The 22,521-nt window shown below is 40.7% G+C and overlaps 3 protein-coding genes across 3 annotated transcripts; 2 read left to right on the top strand and 1 right to left on the bottom strand.

The window, feature by feature from the left end:
• Nucleotides 1–285: 285 nt before the first annotated feature.
• Nucleotides 286–7,773, bottom strand: riok2 (RIO kinase 2 (yeast)). Its single transcript, XM_080765370.1, has 10 exons — nt 7,607–7,773; nt 6,930–7,068; nt 6,733–6,849; nt 6,165–6,340; nt 5,937–6,025; nt 3,093–3,284; nt 2,885–2,977; nt 2,262–2,687; nt 1,537–1,636; nt 286–770 (listed from the first exon to the last, which is right to left on the bottom strand). The coding sequence occupies exons 1-10, from the start codon at nt 7,670–7,672 to the stop codon at nt 609–611; spliced, it is 1,560 nt and encodes a 519-aa protein (XP_080621496.1). The 5' UTR covers nt 7,673–7,773; the 3' UTR covers nt 286–608.
• Nucleotides 7,774–9,946: 2,173 nt separating this feature from the next.
• LOC308317563 (serine/threonine-protein phosphatase 2A catalytic subunit beta isoform) lies at nt 9,947–18,276 on the top strand. Its single transcript, XM_080766683.1, has 8 exons — nt 9,947–10,452; nt 11,266–11,304; nt 11,565–11,735; nt 13,941–14,114; nt 14,257–14,346; nt 15,917–16,078; nt 16,846–16,964; nt 17,324–18,276. The coding sequence occupies exons 1-8, from the start codon at nt 10,351–10,353 to the stop codon at nt 17,394–17,396; spliced, it is 930 nt and encodes a 309-aa protein (XP_080622809.1). The 5' UTR covers nt 9,947–10,350; the 3' UTR covers nt 17,397–18,276.
• Nucleotides 18,277–18,562: 286 nt separating this feature from the next.
• shld3 (shieldin complex subunit 3) lies at nt 18,563–21,268 on the top strand. Its single transcript, XM_080766377.1, has 4 exons — nt 18,563–18,651; nt 18,880–19,137; nt 19,296–19,831; nt 20,909–21,268. Exons 2-4 carry the CDS (start codon nt 18,939–18,941, stop codon nt 21,110–21,112), a joined length of 939 nt encoding a protein of 312 aa, XP_080622503.1. The 5' UTR covers nt 18,563–18,651; nt 18,880–18,938; the 3' UTR covers nt 21,113–21,268.
• The last annotated feature ends 1,253 nt before the right edge of the window (nt 21,269–22,521 follow it).

Here is a 22,521-nt window from a genome sequence, read left to right on the forward strand (position 1 = left end):
ATGAACACTCTCAAAGGAAGGAACTTGTATTCTTGTTTGAAAATCGTAACTCACATCAATCATCCTGTCAGGTTTAAAATGTATTTATACTTTGTTGTCACTTGCTGAAAACAGATTTTCTAAAACGCTTTAGAGAACGATTAAAAGCTTAAAAATCACCTAAGCATAAATAGTTTAAGCTTTAGAATGTTAACCATGAACTTGGGACATGCATGTCTTACATGCATTTCCATCTGATTTTAGAAAGTACTATTACAAATTAAACATTTCATATTTCAAAGGCTTTATTATCAATTATGCAACTTTATTATTACCGGTATGTCAAATTGTAATTTACAATTTCCACTGCTTTATATACTGAGCATTCATTGAAGGTCAACTGCATACAATACTGACTTTGAATAGTTGCAGAGATTTACACATACTTGACTTTGTCGTCTTCAGTTGTGTCCTTTATTTTGCCTGTTTGCCCAGACTTATAATAGCAGAGTCTTGTTGGTATATCCTCATTGCACTAGTGACTAGTCCATCATGTGTTGTTTACACCAGATGGGTAGTGAAGGAAAGCAGGCAAAAACACTATTGACAACATTCTTTTGCAGTCATCTTTATCCCCAGAAGGAGTCGCTATCCACACTGGACTTTATGTTATCCTGGTTCTCTCTCTTAGCGCTGGTCACCAGATTAGCCTCCCCCTTCTGCAGGCGTCTCCTCTGTGCTGCCTTTTGTTGATTGTTCAGCTGCCTCCGTATCTTCTCACGCACCACTTCCTACAATATACAATCACAAACGAACTAATTCAAACAAAAAATTATATACTGTACTAGTATCGATGTATATCAGACCAGCAACGACCATAGACAATTGATGCAGTTTAAATGGGGGTTCTCCTGAATAGTGAGAACGGTGCCAGAGATTAACAGAGGCCACACAGGAGATTAAAAACATCTTGAAAGTGTTTCTAGGATAAACACCGGGAATATAGACTTAAAAAAAAGAGCGCACTCAAAGAAAGAAAAGAGATAGGAAGCAAAGTTTAAAACAAAGTTCAGTCTATAAAAGCCAACATGTTTAGACCTCTCAGGGTCTTCATCAGGGCAAGAACAGTGCCAGAGATTAGCTGTACACAGACAGACGGATGAACAGAGGGCAAAACCTTCAGCCGGACGGAGACAATTATGTATTAGAATGCCAAGATGCGATGCAACTTCATTCGAGGAAAGAAATATTGGGGTGAATATTGCTCATAAAATAAAGGCATTATGAGTCACCAAAATAACCGCTAAAACAAAATGGCAGAACAAGTGTTTAGTGCACTGTTTGTGCTTCGTATAACAGCACAAAAACGTGACAAATGTAGACTGTGATATTCCAGCTGCTGTGGAAACGGTAAAGAAATGGTATTACACGTTTTCATTCTTATGTTCCCGGAGTTCCATGTACCCGCTTACCCACAAAAAAGGTTATAGGGTTGTAAGCCGGGAACATGCGAGTTTTGGACAAATCTGTAGGCCTCAGAGTGTAAAATGTACAAACCGGTGGTATGGTAGAGCAGCTTGCTACGCTGCCTGTTGTGGCCTCGCTGTCTGTTCTTCTCCGTCTGTGTTCTGCAATGTGTAGAAGGCTGTCTGAGTCTCTGCAGGGGAAACACACCATAACAAACATATTGAGTTTATCATGGTACATTTTGAGACAAATAAAATCAATTCATTGTAATGAACTGGATTCTAATGCCACATTTACACCTTAAAATACTATCTGGACTATCTTAAATGGAATGATTCAAACTTGTCCATGTCTTTACACCTGGTGGACTTGAAACTGCGGTGGACTACGGTCGCATACACACCTAATACTTCGGTAGACTCGATGGAAGACTAGCGACCACTTTGTGGAAGCTAATGGGGAATGACCCATTAACTAATAAAATGACCAGCATTGAGTAGTGGTTTTGTGTACCTTGAACAGTACAGAGCACCATCAAATGGCCTTCCTCTATTTTTGAGGCACTAGCCCCTCCTATATTATGTTATTAGTGTAGATTCTCATCTTACACAAACATAAGATTCCCATTGACAATGAATAGATTTATAATAAAGTTACGTCATATTATGTGGATGAGCAAATTGGCAATTTTTTGTCCTACACAAAGATATTAAATTCACATGACAATGAATGGAGAATTTACGTCATATGTTTCTGAGCAAAGATAAGAGCACCCCTCACCTCAATTTTTTATATAGAACAGATCATTACATTACCTGAAGGGTTTGAACTCTTTATTGGAGGTGGACAGTTCTACAAGTTCCGGGCAAACATCATTCGTTTCATTCTCCTTTTCCTGCATCTCTCCCTCGCCATCACTTCCAGCCATTAATGCAGTTCCAGTATCATTTTGTTCTTCTTCCCTGGTTTCACATTCTTCTGCCTCATCCTGTTGTTCAGACACGTTCTGAGAGTCTGCCTGAGGATCACTGACTTTCAGCCCTTCCAGCTCCAGCATTGCATGGTTATATTCCTCCATGTTCACATGTTCAATCTGTCCTTCCTCTTCTCCTGCCTCTCTTTCCTCTTCATCGTCATCCTCCTCTTCCTCGGGTCCTGCTGGGTCTAGCAAAGTGGCATCTCTCTCCAGATCTTTAGTGAATCCACTGGCCGAAATCTCCACATCTAGAGAGCAAGACCGCCTACAGGAATATACAATGAATAGTAATATCTGGAGTTATTGGATTGAATTCCACAACACTTTTTTTTTTAAACAAACTGATAAGACAGAAGACCGTTATATAGATGTGAGATACCTGATTTTTGTGACCAAGTTTTTATTAAGCATTTTTCATTTTCATTACAAATCCCCCATCGCCCACCCTCCAAGGTTCTTTACCTGATGTCTTTGAAGGTTGGATAGAGCTCACTCTCATAATTGTATCGTCTCAGAAAGAAATCCCGGACACATTTTACATCTCTGTCAAAGTACCTATTGCAAAGAGATTCAAGAAATAAACGACCTGTACACAGATACTGTGGGTACGCCTCTCTCAAAGTTATTGTAGTAATATCACAGACAATAGTGTATGAGAAAGAGGACTGACCATTCAGCGTTGAGGTGTGAGGTGGACACCATTTGTGGAAAGTCAATCATGGTTGCATGGTCCTGGTCATCCACCATCAGGTTGAACTCATTAAAGTCGCCATGAATCAGCCCATGATCAGCCAGTTTGACTATCAGCTCCATGACTTCATTGTAGAGAGCAGATGGGTCTTGCAGCTCACGAATCTGATTTCTGATAGATATAGGACAGAAATGTCACCAAGATAAAGCAACATCAATAATCTTCATTTATATAGTACTTTTATAAAACAGGTGTTAAAGCACAAGTAACCTTTGGTAGAGGTCTGGGTTATGTACTTGCTTTTCCATAAGGTAACTAGTTCAATTGGTGAGATATCTATGTTTTCCATTCAGACACAAAATAACCCCCTGAATGCATCTGCGGATGCAGATCTTCAAATAGTAAAATTAACATGAAATTGTCATTTTTATTAAAAGCAAATGCTGTACTGGGTTTTATAAAGTTTGCGTTTGTTTATCTCTCAGTATCTCAGTATCGAAGTCTCTGTTTGTGTAACTCAAGAACCAGTCGCCCCCACCACCGCAGGGGGTGCAGTGCGCAACCAGTAAGACGCGCAAACGCGGGAAGCGAACGCAGCTGAGACCCTGCAGATCATGTCTGTCTGTGTGTCTGTCCCGCTGTTACTGTATATGTGGACCTGGCCCCTTTTGTGCCCATATATGGAGCTGAGTGATTGCTGATGCAACACACTCCATATTTGGACGTATAGTGGGACAGACACACAGACAGACATGATCTGCTAGGTCTCATTGCGAACGCAGTGAGCACTAACTACGAGTAAGACGCGCAAACGCGGGAAGCGAACGCAGCTCGTACATATTTGGGTTTTGGACGTATAGCTGCTTTGTCTCTGTCTGTCTGTGTGCGTGTACTCGAGAACCGTTGAGCCCACAGACTTCAAATTCAACACACGCATTCCACACCACCGCAGGGGGTGCAGTGGCCGGTGTCGAGTCAGTCGGACCAACGGTTGTCCAGAACCGCCCCAAAAAGGCCTCTGCCTGGGTTCTTTGACAGGGCCCCTGCCCAATGCCCATGGTCCATATATGGAGCTGGCCTGTTCTGACATCATTCTGACGTCTGCATATACTCTATATTTGGGAATGCCTGACAAGGAACTCCCCAGGCTCAGGTCCCCTGCCCATAGACTGCATATTTGGGCATGCCTGACAAAGAACTCCATATATGGGCATAAAAGGGACATACGAAAAAAGTACAAAGACATCCAACATCCAACCCAAACTTGGGCAGGTGCCGAGCGATGAGTATTATACAAGGAATAAAATGGACATAGACATAATATCTGGGTGGGGCATGCATTTCCAACTTGCATCGTTCCAAGTAGGCCAGTGCGCAATGGGCACCGCTGTAGAGGCTCCAATGCATAATATCTGGGTGGGGCATGCATTTCCAACTTGCATCCTTCCAAGTAGGCCAGTGCCCAATGGGCACCGCTGTAGAGGCTAGGGGTGCAACGGTTCAGTTAGACCACGGTTCGGTTCGAACCTCGGTATGGGGGCCACGGTTTCGGTTCGGTTTCGGTACAGTAAAAAAAAAATACCCCCTTGTGAAGTGATCCCCAGGAACGCGCCCTACTGTACCCTCTACTGTACTGTACTGTACTAGTGTCACTGTACTGGCACACACGAAATCATCATATATACAGTTAATAATGTGCGTGTGTGTTAGGTTGTGCACAGGTGGTGAAAAACAACCACGCTGTTTTCATGCTCATACCCAGCCAGCCAGCCAGGCAGTGGCTTGCACCACTCAAAAAAGTTTATTTATAGCATTTTCTTTTCTTCTCTTTTTTTAGCATATATTATTTTATTAGGCATTTCTGCCTAAAGGGGGAAAAATACCTTATATTGCTATTTTAATGTGCCTTATCATTATTTTCAAGGGGAAATAAATGCACCTATGCGCTCACACGGGGCATTAAGCACATGCAGGAAAGAGGAGAGGAGAGTGCCTCCTGGGAGGGGAGTCATTCACAGTGAATGCGTCGTGTCTCAGAAAAATAGCCTACAAAAGTTTACAATAAGTCTACATGAGGATTTAAGGATATTATGCTTATATTATTAGAAGAAGGGCTTCTATCTACAGTCATGGATTGGACATGGGAGTATTTTGTTGGTACTTTTCTGACGGAATGAATGTCCTGCTGCGGGTTGTTTATGCTCTCACTCTCCCTCTTAATTAGCACTCAAACAGCGAGTGCAGATGCAGAATCAGATCTGAACAAACTTACAACGACCGTGCTTAGAAGCCTGTTGGCGCGAGGTTACTCCGCTGTGTGTGTCTCTGTGTATGACGATCAATAATTATTCCAAGAACGACGTTTAAAGACGAGTGCTGGATTCTCCTCATCATGCCGTCTCTCTCTGTGTGTGTGTGTGTGTGTGTAGGGGGTGGGCCGACAGAGTGCTACACTTCTGTGACCGAAAGAGTGCTAGACTTCTTAGTAGGACGGTGTGTGACCGATAGAGTGCTAGACTTCTAAGTAGGCCAGTGTGTGACCGAGAAATACATTCTTCGCAGCTGTAATAAATGAATTAATGCAAACCGAAATAGCGCGGTTCATTAGAGCGCATTGAACCGTGTATGTGGAACCGAACGGTTCGGTTTTCGGTTGAAAACCGTTGCACCCCTAGTAGAGGCCCCACAAGCACTGCTCTAGTGTGTTAAATGAGTGCAAGATATCTCGCCAATTGGACTAGTTACATTATGACAAGGTACACAACACAAACAACAGTAATGATAAAGGAAAATTATAGTGGACTGAAATGGCGTATTACACACAGTGGATATCCATTGATGAGTTCCATCACTACAGCATGTCTGTTATAGTCCACAGGCTTGGGTACTGGAAAGCCACGATCGTACAATGCCTGAGAGAAATATGATATCACAAAGATTACATCATTTTATAAACGAACATTAGGAAGGTATCTTGCACCAAAATCAACCAACTGTGTTGGATCATGAATCAATTCATGATATGACACATCTATGAACTATCATAGATACCTTCATGTAGGCAAACTCCTTCGTGGCAGAGAGGCGAGAGAGGTAAAGCCAGGACATGTTCTTCCTGTGTTTGTGGTAATCTCTCTTAATCTTCAGATTCCTGAAGGAGGTTCGCCCCAATCTGTGAAGCTTGAGAGCATACTGGTCCCCTTCTGGGCTAGCCACGATATATATATCTACAGGGATGCAGATGTAATCAAATGTGTGTAAACATGTTTTAATATGCATTTTTGGGTGCTGTTAGCTAAAAAAATGTTTTACAGCAATACAGTCTAAGATTGTAGTTTTATTACATTTATACCTGAAGTGAATACCTAGCATAATTAACTCTTAGCACTGTTGGAACATTTATTCAAGTATTTCACCTCATGACCACTTTATATAAATTCATGAATATGGCGAATGTTTTGTTCACTTTCCAGCTCATTAGGGAACTTGAATCAGTGAATGTTGAATCACATGAAATGTTCTCTAATCAAGATAATAGCTATAATCATCTAAATGTAATATCTGTGTTTGTGAATTAGTATTTGTTGTGTACATTCTAGATTTGTTTATTTTGTTTTACCTGACTCTTTCCCCACGCCCATCTGATTGCCAACAGAGAGCAGCACCTCTCTTGAGCAGAAAGTCTTCAGGGCTAGGTAATCATACCCTCCATAGCACAGCCTGTAGCCCTGCCCCACTGAAATTAATACAAACCCCATTAGAACTTTCGGCTACATGTACAATCTCTATCTTGCTAGATGTGAGATATTTACTTACTTTTGTTACGCTCATAAGCCACAAGTTTGTGCTTCACTAGCTCTCTGAGGATCTTGTTGCAGCCTCCATGTTTGAGGCTGGCGATAGAGGCCACAAGACTCACTGGGACGATCTCATGGTTCTTCATCCCCATCTCAACCTGCATGAGGAGGAATAGAATGCATGTATGGCAAACCTATGTCTTTAAATGTCTTGATGAATGGAACACACAGGACCACAATGGAAAACAAGATATGGCTTTTTGTATTATCCTTTTAGTATCATTGTATAATAATACCACTGTACTAACTGTTAATAAAGTATTCAATCAGAAAACAGCCATCATTGTATAATACCACTGTACTAACTGTTAATAAAGTATTCAATCAATCAAAAAACAGTCAAATAAAATTAACTGTAGCCTACTACCACCCAGCTATACCAAACCATGTTAAAATCCCCTCTGCCTGACTGACTGCTTCATCTAGCGTACATACATAGTCCCTTTCGGAACCCTGAATAACTTTTTGGTATTTGGTACAGAGGTATAATACAGGTATTCTAGCTACACACTACATAAAGTAACGTAGCTAGCTACAATGATAAAGATGTGCTACTTAGTCTGAGACACAAGATACACTGCAGCTCCGTAAATAATTAGCCTGACCAACTCGAGTAAACCTACTGTAATCACTTACCGCTGTGAGGACTCGGAAGTCGTCTCGTGTCAAGTACCTCAGGACTACAACATTTAATTTCCCCATATTTACGCTGGCCTGGTGTAAATCTATTAAACTAATAAACGTGAATGTGGATAATTTTAGGATTTTTTCCTTCTTCGTTTTAGTAAACACATGTGCACGGCGGAAGTGAATGACTGAGAGCAAGTGACGAACGAGTTATAAACGGAGGTGACGACACGACACGTTGATTTCCGTTGCGTGACGTAACATGACGACCAGACAGACCCAAATCATTTTTCTGTACTGAAAAACAAGTTTCATGTAAATAAACAATTCATATATTTTAATCAGTTAAACATTACTTAAAAATGACAGCACACTCAAATGTTAAAGGTCCGCTGACATGCCCCGAAATTAATATGGGTGGTACAGCACATCACGTGGTCTGACTGAAAACAGTTTGAAACAGTTTGAAACGGGGCTACGGCGCTAGCAACAAGTGGCTATAGGTCAGGCTAGCGTTTTTGACGGTACATTTAGCGTCATATTGGCTATAAATGTAATTGAAAAAAATTATTTTTTCGCCAGAAATGCTTAGTTTGAATGCAATTGAGGTTGGCGTGGGGTTTTTTAGGGGAACTGCAGCACAAGCGCAAATTTTGGACTGGAGTCCCATGTTCCCCCGGTCGCCAACACCCCTGTCTGCCCGCTCTGAGACCTCTCAGCCCCGCAGCGCGACAGTCGCGACTACGGACGGTCTGCTGTTGTCTGGCCGCTGTGAGAGCAGCGCGACTACTGTTCTTTTCCCCTCTCAGCCGCAGGCTGACATGTACACCCTCGCTCTCACTCTGTAATACCGTAGTTAGTTACCACAACATTGTTCAAGTGAACTATAGTGTGTTTATGTTTGTATTCATTGTAATAATAAATATCGCTATGCCGAGGCATAGTCTTGCGGACGAGATCATGAGCCTCTACGGGGGACTGGGCATGTGTGTACAGTCTGTACACACACAGCATAGCAACTTATGCTACTATTTTGGTGTCACATTTAGCTTGAATACTGGGTGAAAGTCTCATTCAAAAAATTAATTTTTCGCAACATTGTTCAGGTGAACTGTGTGTTTATGCTTGTTCATTGTAATAATCAATATCGCTATGATTATTTTATTTATCGCCGCGTCGCTCCGCATGACAACATACAGTCTAGCCCGTCTCAGATGCAGGCTGCACACACACGGACGGACGGACGTATAGTCTCTGGTCAGGTCCCCGCATTGAACTGGGCATGTGTGTACGCACACACACACACGGCTATAGTGCATGACAGCGGGGAAGAGAGCTACAGACGCCCGAGGCAGATTCCGTGCCATTGCGTGTGTGTGTGTGTGTGTGTGTGTGTGTGTGTGTGTGTGTGTGTCCGTCCGTCCGTCCGTGTGTGTGCAGCCTGCATCTGAGACGGGCTAGACTGTATGTTGTCATGCGGAGCGACGCGGCGATAAATAAAATAATCATAGCGATATTGATTATTACAATGAACAAGCATAAACACACAGTTCACCTGAACAATGTTGCGAAAAATAAATTTTTTGAATGAGACTTTCACCCAGTATTCAAGCTAAATGTGACACCAAAATAGTAGCATAAGTTGCTATGCTACCACGGCCACCAAGCCCGGCGAGCCCGCATAGAAGTCGTTGGGGAAAGCTTTCGCCACCCTGACGTCAGAATCATGATAGCATTGTTTGATAGCAGTTATTAGCTCCCGAGGGGCGTGTCAGTTCTCCTTTAACATCCTTTTCTCACAGATATCATGTTATTAAATAATATTAATTATACACTCCCATTCCATACGATATATCAAGAGATCTTTCGATCAAAATAGCATTTATTTCCTCAATTTAATTCAATTCAAAGGGCTTTATTGGCATGACAAAATGCAATGCATAGTATTAGTTGCATACAATGCAAAAGTGGAAAAATACAATAAAAACAAAACAAAATATGGAGAAAACTTACAAAACGATAAGAATTGTGCATTTTTCTGTCACATAGTCTGCCTTTCTCAATCGCAAGATGGGAAGTATATTTGATGATTTTTTTTATTATTATTATTTGCATAGATGTGTATATTTTTATGTCTTTAAATGTTTTGGTGAAAGTCTAATCAACCCTGATTTAGTCTTTAATCGTCTGGGTTTATACTCTTAGCAGTTGTATTGACTGTACCTACCTTCCTTGAATCCTTGGACTGTACCTATTCTACAATCTGTTAGACTGTTCATTTTTCAATTAATCAATCAATCAAGACTGTGCTCTGTAGTCTGTACCTTTCTCCCTCCGTCTCCGTGCGGTGGCGCTCGTACAGCGGAAAAGGCTGCTAAAGATCCCGTATGTTATTGTAGCTAGCTCCTTTAGCAGGCTGGCTAGCTGCTGTGACGCTGCTACATTCTGCCGCTACCCTCTGCCGCATCGGGGAACTCCGATTAATTCGACCCCCCGTGTGAGAACCGTTCGTCGTAGACGTCTGTAACCGTCGTATATGTATTTATCATGATAGAAAGTCACTGAACGGGGCGCTATTTGTAGGAATCGAAGTGAATTTCGGAACCGGTTTGGCGGGACTAGATCGGGCTAACAATACGACGAGCTAAAAGGCTAAAGCGGCTAACCCGCACCACAAAACGGAACCAAGTCGTTTTTACATCACATCAGTTAGGTAGCTATCGCAGCTAGCTTAGCAAGCTACCGCGGCTGTCATGGAAGACAAGACCTTTACTAAAGAACTAGACCAATGGATTGAACAGTTAAACGAGTGTAAGCAGCTAACGGAAAACCAAGTCAGAACACTCTGCGAAAAGGTATGTGGAGCCCGATGTGAAACCAACCATTTTGTTACCGAGATGGAAGGCTTTAATGTGGCCTACATTGTGAAAGGGGGGCGTCTAATTGCTGGAAGGAAGTTAACAGCTATTCCCCACCCCGTTCGAACCATTCGGAGGATTGCTAATTAATAACGTCCACAAACTATAATCATAATGTATTTGATGTATTTCACACTTTAAAGCTACACCAAATACACACAGCATCAACTTTTATGATTTCGGTGCGAGAATTGAGTCTTTTCACCAATGTCCAGAGAGTGAACCGGTCCCATTTTCAGCCTGTCTAATAATAGGCCTGCATTTTGCATGTTCAAGTGTTTTTTTTAAACAATCAAAAAAAGATAAAATCCTAGAGTTAATGCAGTGCACGCCATCGTAACATGAACATACTGACAACCATTTGAATGTAATTTACTAGGTTATGTTGCACCATAACAAACTTGTATGTAGCTTAATCCATCAACCTGAAATCGACATAATGTCGGAGACCATTGTAGCCCATTTCAGTGGTTTGGTTTGGTTTGTTGGAATCTGTTATACATCCATGTCCTGCTGCTATTATTGTAGAGTGAGATCTTATTTCCAGCTAGAGCTGTAATGTAAGTTATGTGACAGTGACACACAAATGCCATCAATACACACAACTCGTGAGTTTGTGTTCTCAAAATTAATATAACTTAAACATAATCCACCAATATCAAAGGTTATATTTTATGTATCCGTTGTGATTTAGAAGAATTATGTAACATGCTAATGATGCTATTACAACGCCTGTGTCTGTCCCTCCAGGCCAAGGAGATTCTGACCAAGGAATCCAATGTTCAGGAGGTGAGCATTACCCAAGATGGTTTCCCTTCTGTTCTACTTGTGATATCATTATAATTTGTATAAAATACTTGGATTAATATATTTAGAATAAAATGACAGTTTAGTGATCTTTCATATCTCCTGGCAGATGGATAAACAGGAATGTTAAAAAACAGTTTTACTTATTTTCAGAATGATGATGTTATAGGCAGCTCCAGGGTCATACATTTATTTTTCTGCCTTCATCATTGTGCAGCAAAACATGAATCTTTGTACTTCAGGTGAGATGCCCTGTCACTGTGTGTGGGGATGTCCATGGTCAGTTCCATGACCTGATGGAGCTGTTTAAGATCGGAGGAAAGTCTCCTGACACCAACTACCTGTTCATGGGAGACTATGTGGACAGAGGCTACTATTCTGTGGAAACTGTCACACTGCTTGTCACATTAAAGGTACTGTATGCACATTTGTTGGCATGTTTTTTAGTGTAGTTCATGAGATATCTGATTAGTAATTTGAACAAAGCAGGGTTTGCTATAGTGAAGTTTAAGGCAATAAAACACTTTTCACTAATCTATATTCCATTACATGGAATAGTTTTCTATTTCTTCATGTTGCATGTAGTGTTCTGCATTCTGTTACTGCTGGGCCTAATTTCAGTAATGGATGCTTGTTGAGAAATGTTTCTGAGAAATGTTTGTTACATTGCATTTACATTACATTACATTTGTTACATTATGACTCTTATGACAGACACCACAAAGTCTAATCAACCTTTTTGTTTAGCATATTTGACACACTAAACATCACAGCAAATAAAAACGATATTCTGTGTCTAAAGATGCCCTGAACTGCCACAACACGATATGCTACCTGATTAATACCTTGACTGTATCACCAGGGAGGAGCTGCAGTGTTTTTAACTTGCATTATTTTACAGCGTTATTTTATTTTGAGTCTGTATATATCAATATTGGGTTCATGCGACATTGAATGTGTGTCCAACTATCCAAGATGTCATTGAATAACATTTAGCTACCACTTGCTCCTTAATTGTAAGTCACTCTAGATAAGACTCATTGTAAAAGGTTTATATTTATCTTCATTTTTTGAATGAAATGTAAATGCCCCACACTTGCTCTTTAATTGTAAGCCACTCTGGATAAGATGTTTGGTCTTCATTATTTACAAAGATATGTAAAACAAAATGAGACATTTGCGAAGTGGTTCTGGAAGACTAGTCAGATAATTTAAAATTTGTCTGAATGTGTCACACAAGCAGCTTAATTTACTTGAACAGACTATTGCATCTTACTAAATAGCCTTTTTGCGATTTGGATGTCAGGATGTTGCAGAAGTTATTGTCATATTTGGTGCTACTTTGCACCCATTGTTGGTATCATTGAGCAATAGTGTGTTGCATAACAAACCTGTTTAGTAAATCACACAGACTGCTTTCTGTCCTAACTTGACTTTGAAACATACCACTGCAACAGTTCTACAGCTTGTGGATTTGCTGTTTTGTGCCACGCCATCACACGACAATACTTTGTATGAAATGGGTCTTAAGTAGTTAATCAGACTAATTGATTTAGTCGACTGTAAAAAAAATAGATAAAAACGTCTGCGTCGGTTTGCCTATATAAAAAATTCAACAAATTATCCAAATAGTTTGGGGGGAAAGTAATTGATATAATTATTGCTAAGTTATGCTAACAAAGTTTTTGCAAAAGAAGTTGCAGCCCTAGATATCATTTTAGTGAGTTAAATGACAGAAAGGCTATATTATGTGTGAATGTGCACATTTGTATTGAGCACTGTAAATTGATTTGCATGGATGACATGTATTCCTTAACCACTACATACATGCCAAACCTTCATCCATCCAACCCTCTTCTTCTAAAATAGTCAATTGAAAAGCGACAACCAGCTAAATGTTGTCATTGGCAAGTATTTTGATCTTTCTATTCCAGGAGTCTGCCCAAGAATAGAAGTATAAGAATAGACACTCATACAGTGTACAGTCAGAGACTCTCCTCTTATAGGACTTAAATATGTAGTTAAAGTGATAATGCCAATTACTGTGCTATATTTTGTAATCAGTTATTAACCTGGCTATTGATGATCCATGGCAAATAAATTGATTATAGAATTAAATTGTTAACAATTGTTTTTATTGTCATGCACCTGCAATACAGCTGTTGCAACATTGCAGGTAGTGTCAGGAGCAGAAAATCAAACCAGTCCTGTGCAATATGACCAAACAATATTAAGACACATGTAGCATTAGTCAACAACTAAAGTTGAAGTAGATCGGTAGGGGAACAGTGCTCGAGTTATGTGAGCTCATTTCATGCATTTATAGTTGCGTGAAATGCATACTGTTATCTAGTTGATATCAAATTAGTGGTGTGCGATATAACTAATGGTACGATTAAGATGTTTCCACAATCGCCGTTTTCTGAGAGATTGTGATACCAGTGAGTGGATTGCACATTCTATTGGTTGCAGTTGTATACCTTATTTTAAATTCTGCAGTACAATGGTTTTGCTACTTGCTAAATGGAACTGATTTACAAGCCTACAATCTAGTTTGTGTCCTTACGACCATCACATCTGTTTCTCATAACAATCTGTTTTTCTGCCTGCCAATCCAGGTGCGTTTCCAGGAACGAATCACTATCCTTCGTGGAAATCATGAGTCGCGGCAGATCACACAGGTGTATGGCTTCTATGACGAGTGTCTGAGGAAGTATGGAAATGCCAACGTCTGGAAATACTTCACAGACCTGTTTGACTACCTGCCACTCACGGCCCTAGTAGACGGACAGGTGAGGGATAGAAGAAAATATATATGTACCAGTTTGTTTATCTGCTCCTTTCTGCCAAACTTCGATAGACTTTTGAGGGTTTGTGTGTCTTGGCATCTGTTTGTCATGTGATCCTATGTATAACATGTCTCTCTCTTGGTAGATTTTCTGTCTCCATGGAGGCCTGTCTCCCTCCATAGACACTCTGGATCATATACGAGCACTGGACCGCCTGCAAGAGGTCCCACATGAGGTACAGTATTAGTATTACTACAAATGGGTACAGGCTTTAGTTTAGACATACTATTGGTCCGACTGTCATTAGACCGACAACCTACCTCAAACCCTAACCTAACCCTATCCGCAAGCATGGAGCAGTACATGTTTGACCGCATGTCCGACTGTTGTTTCCACATGTGTGTTCCACATTGGTGTGTCTAATCTGCGACTGCGTGTGCATCCCACTACCTGCAAATAGACAATACACTACTAGGGCTGCAAGCAACTATTGATTATTTTCGTAGCCATTATTCCATTGATTACTTTTTGGAATTAATCAAATCATCTTTCAGTAATAATCGATCTACAAGCAAGCATCACATTGCAATGTGGTTGGTTGCGAGTGTGTAGATGTGCTTCAGATTGATTAGAAGTGACTAAATTGATGAACTGTTACAACACTAGAACACATTGCCCAAAAGACGTCCCACATGAGGTACAGAATGAGTACCCACCACATAAAGATACAGGCAGAATCCACATGCATGCATGGCATGCACACATTGCCTGCAACAGGTCCCAAATGAGGCAGGTATGTGTCGTGAGTGACAGCACTTAAGGACATTTTTATCTCTGCTGAACAGTGCATATCCCTGCAATGACTAAAGTAATGTTATAATATATGTGGACAACCCCCACACACACACACCATTTCTCATAGCCGGGGAGCCACAAACCCAAAAGCTCGACAACGGTTAACCTGTGATGTCATGACATTGGCCCATTTGGGTAAGTGGATATGGCCGAATTTAGGCCAAAGGGTGTTTTTCATGCAAAACTAATGCTTGAACTGGATTCAGAATCATGAAAATCCCCTAGTTTGACATGTCACATTCTACTTAAATTATGATAACATTTTGCCTTATATTGGTTTGTCTATGGTGCGGTATACAAAAATGGTTAACTTTTATTTGCGATATTTCCGGCAGAGCAGACTTCTCATTCTGTGGACTTTAATGACCAAATGAATAGAAAAAATACAAATAAAATATGTCATGACATCACAGGTCCTCTCAAATTTGGATGGCTGGCTCCCCGGCTATCATGTTTATTTGAGAACGCTGATGCGTTTCGGCAAACAGCCTTCTTCAGAGCAGATTAAAGCTGGATGTCATGATTAAACACTGATCCCTTTGTTGATTGAACAAACGGATATGAAAGAGTCTTTGACATTTACAGACATATTCTCCCTCCATAGATGCACACAAATTAACCCAATCGGTCGCAATCTGCGTGTGCATCCCGAGAGTGACAAACTGAAATCTTTCTTTGGGACCTTATAAAACCCTAATCTTTGAATCTAAGAAAGTTAATCCATGGTGCGTTGATACACAGCCTAGAATGAGGATGTGGCTCAAATATGGAGGGATATCACTTCCGGGTCGGGCAGAAGTGGTCTCTTCTGCGTTTTCCGTGCATTACACTGGCCTCACGATCGCCTATAGTAACTGGAGGGAATATGTTAAATAAAATACGATAGTGGAGTAAGTGGACCATTGAACAACCTTATTTTCTAACGATCACTAATCTCTCTCTCTCCGCAGGGTCCTATGTGTGACTTGTTGTGGTCAGATCCTGATGACCGTGGTGGTTGGGGCATTTCCCCCCGTGGTGCAGGCTACACCTTTGGCCAGGATATTTCTGAAACCTTCAACCATGCCAACGGCCTAACCCTGGTATCCCGTGCCCACCAGCTTGTCATGGAGGTATGACAGACATCTTTTGTTATTGTGTAGGCATAGGGCTTGATTCTTTCATATCATGAAGGTTGACTTGTCACTTTTCTGGTTCCCTTTTTCTCATGTATACTAATATAGTTTATACAAGAGACCTTGGGATATTGTCCCACTATTTAACTACTTCTACATACTATACTATACTGAAACAAAGGTGGTTCAATTTACCAAAAACATTTTTGGTTTCCAGTGCTACACACCTATCTAACCCCACTAGGGGAACTGCTATTTTATCTTGTGAAAATGGTGAAGCCTACCAGTTTCATATTGGTATATCACTTGACTATAATCACTTTGGATAATTTTCATACTTTTCATAATAATTATAGTAATACTTGAGACTACTTCAGAGTTGGCTGGAATGCAAAGCTAGCATGTCTAGTCCCTTGCTAGAGGAAAACTTGACAGAAAAAGACTCGCTCACTGTATAAATAATGAAGGAAAACTCCATAGACCGAGACTTTAGAAAATAAGCTAAAAATACCGTAATATCCCCGACTTGAACCCTATCATTACTAATATGGGCATTTCATAATCGATGCATATTCAGCAAAAAGCAGATCTACAAAGATTGCATCGCAACGAGTTGAGCTTGTAGATTGACCATCTTTGCCCAAGACATTTGTAGAGTGAAGAAAGGAGGGGACCCTAGGGAACCCGGGCTCAATAGAAGTATGTATGGTTTATGTGGTTAAGTGTTGTATTTTTCATTTTCTGTATTGTACATTTTCTACTAGGGTTATAACTGGGGCCATGATAAGAACGTGGTAACCATCTTCAGTGCTCCCAACTACTGCTATCGCTGTGGCAACCAAGCAGCCATCATGGAACTGGACGATACCCTCAAATACTCGTTGTAAGTAGTGGAGACATTCTAGTCTGTAATGGATGTGTACTTTAGCCGTTGTTTATAAACCACTTGCCTGAAAGCAGAGTTGAAATGCTTCATAAAGGCATTTAAACCACAAAGGGGGAGAGAGATGGGGAGTGACACACGGCAAAGGCCGTCGGGTTTGGGAGTCAAAACTGCAGCACGCCGGGCTGGCCGGCTCGGCAGCCCAGGTCCCCAGACGGTTGAGCTAACCGTCTGGGCCCCCATGAACTAATGTACTCGTTTATAGATGGTGTTGGTTCCTTTTGTAAAGCCATTTCTCAATTGTACTTTAGGCACATTTTCATCATGTTAACCATGTGCTTTTCTTTTCCCACCCATAGCCTTCAGTTTGACCCTGCCCCGCGCCGTGGTGAGCCCCATGTGACCAGACGCACTCCTGACTACTTCCTGTGAATGTCCAAAGCCATCCCTTTCAATCATCCACAAAGCAACACCCACCCTCTCCCCTACTCCTACACTGGGGGAAAAACAATACTGTACCAGGGATAATATAAACCTAAACTGATTGGCCTGATGAACAGATTATTAAAATTAAAAGAAAAAAAGAGAAAGAAATTAAAAACAAGAACAACAGCGCCCTCTCCAGTTGTGTTTAGAAATATGCTGTCATAATGCTGTGCTTGTGGAGATGAAAAAAAGAAAAAGACAAAAAAAAACACAAACACACAACGAAATGTTAAAGATTTATTGTTTTAATTCTTTTTTGTTTTAATACATGTTCGAAAATGTTTGACAAATGATAAACTACCAACGTGGACCAAATGTGCCATATTATGATCCTTTACGACATGTACGACTCGCAAGGTTTTTTCCTTTCCTTTTTGTTTTGTTTTCTTTCTTTTTTTCTTAGAACAGCAATATAACTCAACCTACCTGACATCATCACATCACATCTCATTCATGACATATGTGCTTTTTCCGTTGCAAGTTATTACAAAAAGAGAGGATTGCTTAAAGTAGTACAGCTGTTATTTTTAGCTCTCTGGTCTGCAGCTGGCTGTCATCTCAGCAACTACATACTGTAATTTGAATAAGAGACAACGGACGTATGAATAAAATGTCCTATTGACAAACTACTGGGCTGTATTTGACTTTATTTGTATAACTTAGTTTATTGGTACAATGCTGGAACATTATGTACATTTACGTTAACATTCTACAAACGAAACTTAAAACGGAAATATTAAATTACGGCTTTCATTTTGTCTTTTAAACAAGTTGGCCCTATATGTGACTGCTCATCTCGGATAATAAATGTTTTCCTTTATATTTATCGTGACTCACGTTGTTTTAATTATTTTGGGGGAGGCAATTGGTGTTTTAATGTATGCCTGCCTAGTGTTTATATGGTCATTTCTATTTTAGGAATCCCATTCATAGGGCCCAGAACATGGCCCAGGAGGCTCTGATCCAGCTCTGATCCCATTAGCCGAGAAGATGCATTAGTTCAACACTACTATCGCGATACTGTGAGCGACGAGACTTTGAATAGCTTCAGCCATCTACTCTGGCTCCAATACTCTATGCTCTGGCGCTGGTTTAGCCCAGCGCCATTTTTTCAAATGCATGTAAGCAATCGATTCGACTGCTGTTTAAGCTATCCGATGATAGATTTCTAATGGATACACAACTGAGCCATCATTTGATGGTATGTACTTAATATGAACCCCCCAATTCAATGATCGTGACAGTGACGGAGCATAAAAGTCTAGCAAACGTTAGCTAGTTTAGTTTCTATTACTAGCTCTGGTCCATACATAGCAGCATACATATTCAGAGCTAAGCTATTAGGCTACTGCTATCAGTTAGACAGTAACCAAGAATATTTAAATTACTTAGAGCTTGTAATAAGGAATATACGTGTTATCTTCATTAGGTGCACAAAAAGTCCACAACATGAAGAGGAAATAATCACTGTTGATACTCTGAGCCTCTATGGAGGATGTGGTTCTGTATTACAAGTCTGCCGAAGCTGTTGCTGAGCCTGAGGTGAACAGCTTGTTGGCGAAGACAGAGGGAGCACTGAAGTCTTTTCCCTGTCGGGTTCCTCCTGTGTTCAGCCCCTGGTTTCCCTCTGCTGGAGACCACTGGTTGCCCATCAGACCTTCCAAACCCGCTCCCATCCTCAGCCCAGGTCAGTGAGACGAGTGTTTTGATTAAAAGATGTAGTAAAGCTCGATAACCTCGATTGTTTACCAATACCATGTAACATCTATCTAAGATATATTTATCCTTTTCACTATCATAATTGTTTCCCTTTAACGGTGTATTTGGAATTATGTATTTCCCCAGATAAGGTCCAGTCATTGGACCTCATTGAAAGATACCATGATTTGACTCCAGTTTTAAACCATGGAAGACAAAGACTATACAAAGACCCCAACACACAGACAAAGATAATACCACGAACACCAGAGAAGCTACAACAAATCAAAGATGTCATCTTCATTAATGGAAATTCACAAAAGCTTAGCACACAGGCGCCTGTCTCTAGACTGTCATTGGCAAATGATGAACCACAAATTCTCAAAGATGGTGTCAACACCACCGAGGACTTTGGAAGACCAGACGCAACAGAATGTACCAGACCATTTCCTGGACAATTGCAACCAAAGGAACTTGAGGATAGACCCCTTAGCTCAGAGGGAGAGCTCATAAGGTCATGGAGCGTACCTGTATTTGTACAGAGTGGTGTTTTGCCCCAGAGTGCTCATAGTCTCTCCAATCAGTTCTGTAGGGTGGTGGGGTCCCATAGGCTCCACCTGCATCAAAGGGCCAAATTGGTGGTGTCCGAGCACAACTGTGGGGTGGCAGGAGACATAGAACAGGTCAGTTTATTCTAGTTTTCTTTTTAATCATATTTATCCTATGGTGTTTTTGACCACTCCACTCCAAGGAACAGCAATGTCCTTGTTCACCTATGTATGTGACGTTCACCTATGTATCTATGAGCACCAGTATAATGAGTGCCAGTAGGGGCGCTGTTTGCCAGAAACAGAGAGAGGGATAGTGCTGCCTGATAGTGCTGCCTGCTAATGAGAGAGAGAGGGAGAGGTGGGGGGGGGGAGTTGCACCACTCAGTTCACACGGGTGTGATTTTTACATTAAGAGTGATGAACAAGACTATAGCGGCCTTCATATCGAACAGAGTTCCTCATAGACTGAGAAATTCTTCTATGTCTGTGTTTATGTATGTATTTATATGGTTAGTGTGCATTGGGAGGTCCCTTAACTTGCTCACTAACCCAGGTCATTTTCTAAGATTGCCAAAAGGTACAAAAAGTCCTATGTCGTTTACATTTATGCCATCAGAGTTGAATTAGCACTGATGATACCGTGTATACTATGTACTGTATGTCCATTTCCCTGGGATGTTCTGGTCAGTCAGGCACAGGCTTAGTCACAGAGTCATGTGTCTTGATGCTCTTGATGACCAGTAGTTTGGGCTATGAATGTGTCATCATATGACATGACAGCTCTCGCTTCACCTCATATTTCCTATTAGTTGCCATGGCATCTACTGTCTAATACAACATAACTTCCTGAAAAAGAATCTTAGAAAAAGGGGAAGTGTTTGCTTAACTTCCTGACTGCCTACCTTTAATGATTTATATCTCGCTGATCCCCTTACAGTATATGGAGTGATTTACAACTACCAATAATATATTAGCTGTTTCTCGACATGTTTTAAAGTGAAAGAAACTAGCCAATTTATAAAATAAATTTTCCTTGCTTCCTCCTGCCCCTGCTTATTATTTTACTCATTTCAATAGCCCAGTGAAATAATTAAAATTAAAATGTATCATCTATATATTAATACATCTGCTCCTTCTCCCGCTTACTTCTCCCTCTCTGTGTCCTTTCTTTTCTTTGTTTATACTTGACCTGTTTGTGATCTTTTACAGGTATGGAGACAGTTAAGTCGGGCTGTCAGAAGCCGTAAGCTGCCAACATGTAATGCCAACATCCAGAGAGCACATGCTCAGATCTGGGTCTTCTGTGACATTCTCTACTGTGAACACGTAGGGAAATACATCAAAGATGAATTCAGACTGACTGGGAAAATAACTCTTTCAGTACACAAACTGGGAGACATTTTCAGCTTCTGAGAGACGTACAATACAGCAGCTTGGTCGACTTGTAACATGGGAGGCTCTATTGGTCTTAAAACGCAATGCAAAACCATGCTATTTTATTTTTCTATTTTATTTAATGTACAATGTGAACACATTTGTTATGGAATTTGTTAATAAATATATATTTTATTGCGTGTAATAAACCAGTGGTTCATAATAACATCTCAATGTTAATCATTATAAAGCAAATCTAAGAAGAATGCATCTGAGTGGTGGGAATTATGTACAGAATAAGCAGTCTTGTCTGCACTGGATCGGCCTATTTCCTGGCAGAGAACTGAAGACTCAGATGACAGTTGAAATTGATGAACATGGGTTCGGTTTGCTTTCTTGCAGAATGCTGAATGTATGAATAAATAATTTACTTATAGTCTGGTTTAGTTCAAGTCAGCTGGTGTGTCCTAGTCCCAGGCCAGTTGTAATGGTTAGAGATGGTGTTCTGGGGTACCAGGTATTTCAGACTACAGATGCTGCAGTAACAAATAACAATGAATACATTATATGCAAATTCTTAGCTAATTGTGTTGCTTTTCATAGGCCTATACAACATTTATTGGCTGGGTTGTGAAACGGTCTAATCTGGGTAAGCTTCATCCGCTGATTCTAGGTCAGCTCACAGGAGACGTCGCAGACAGTAACTACCATTACCCGACAGCACCCAGACATGGGGAAGAGAGAAAGGAGGAGGATAGGGGTGGGGGATATTATACATGTGCATTATAGCAAAAAGGACATGTAGTGGAATAAGAGAATGATTGGACTATGGCAAGTTGCAGTGTAGCTATGATGAATTGAACATGGTGGACCCTATTGTAAACAAGTGTAATGCTTTATGGTGTCCACAGTTAACAGTTTTGTATTGAGTTGTGCTTGAAATGTACTGTAATTCTCCAATCTGTTAATAAATACTTCAACTAATCAATCAGCTGAAAATAGATCCAGGAGAGTGGAGTTAGGAAGGAACATGTTCTGTGTTCTTTAAATGTATCCTTAAAATAGGGTGGATGGATTACTGAGTAAAGGGAATGTAATATAATGTGACCCTATTAAACCAATGTGTGTGTGATTATTATGTAGTAGGCTATAGCTTGTTCTTACTGTAGTGAGCCTGCAGCAATCACATGGTTTAGTTTTAGTATAAATGTCACTTCATACACACACACACAGTGTATGTATCCAGAATTCCCCAAGCAAACACTAGGAGTGTACATAATCATTTTTGAAAAGAGATTCTTGAATATGGAAGGACTAAATGGGCATGAATGGATACAGTATAATGCAGTGCCAGTCTTTTGTTGCTGTGCAGAGCGGCTCTCGTCTCTGTCTGTTCTATTCTTTTGACAGCTTTCTTTCTCTGCCTGGCGCATGAAAACTAGGTTACC

The sequence above is a fragment of the Protomyctophum bolini genome (genome assembly GCF_963924005.1).
Source record: "Protomyctophum bolini genome assembly, chromosome: 6".
NCBI lineage: Eukaryota > Metazoa > Chordata > Actinopteri > Myctophiformes > Myctophidae > Protomyctophum > Protomyctophum bolini.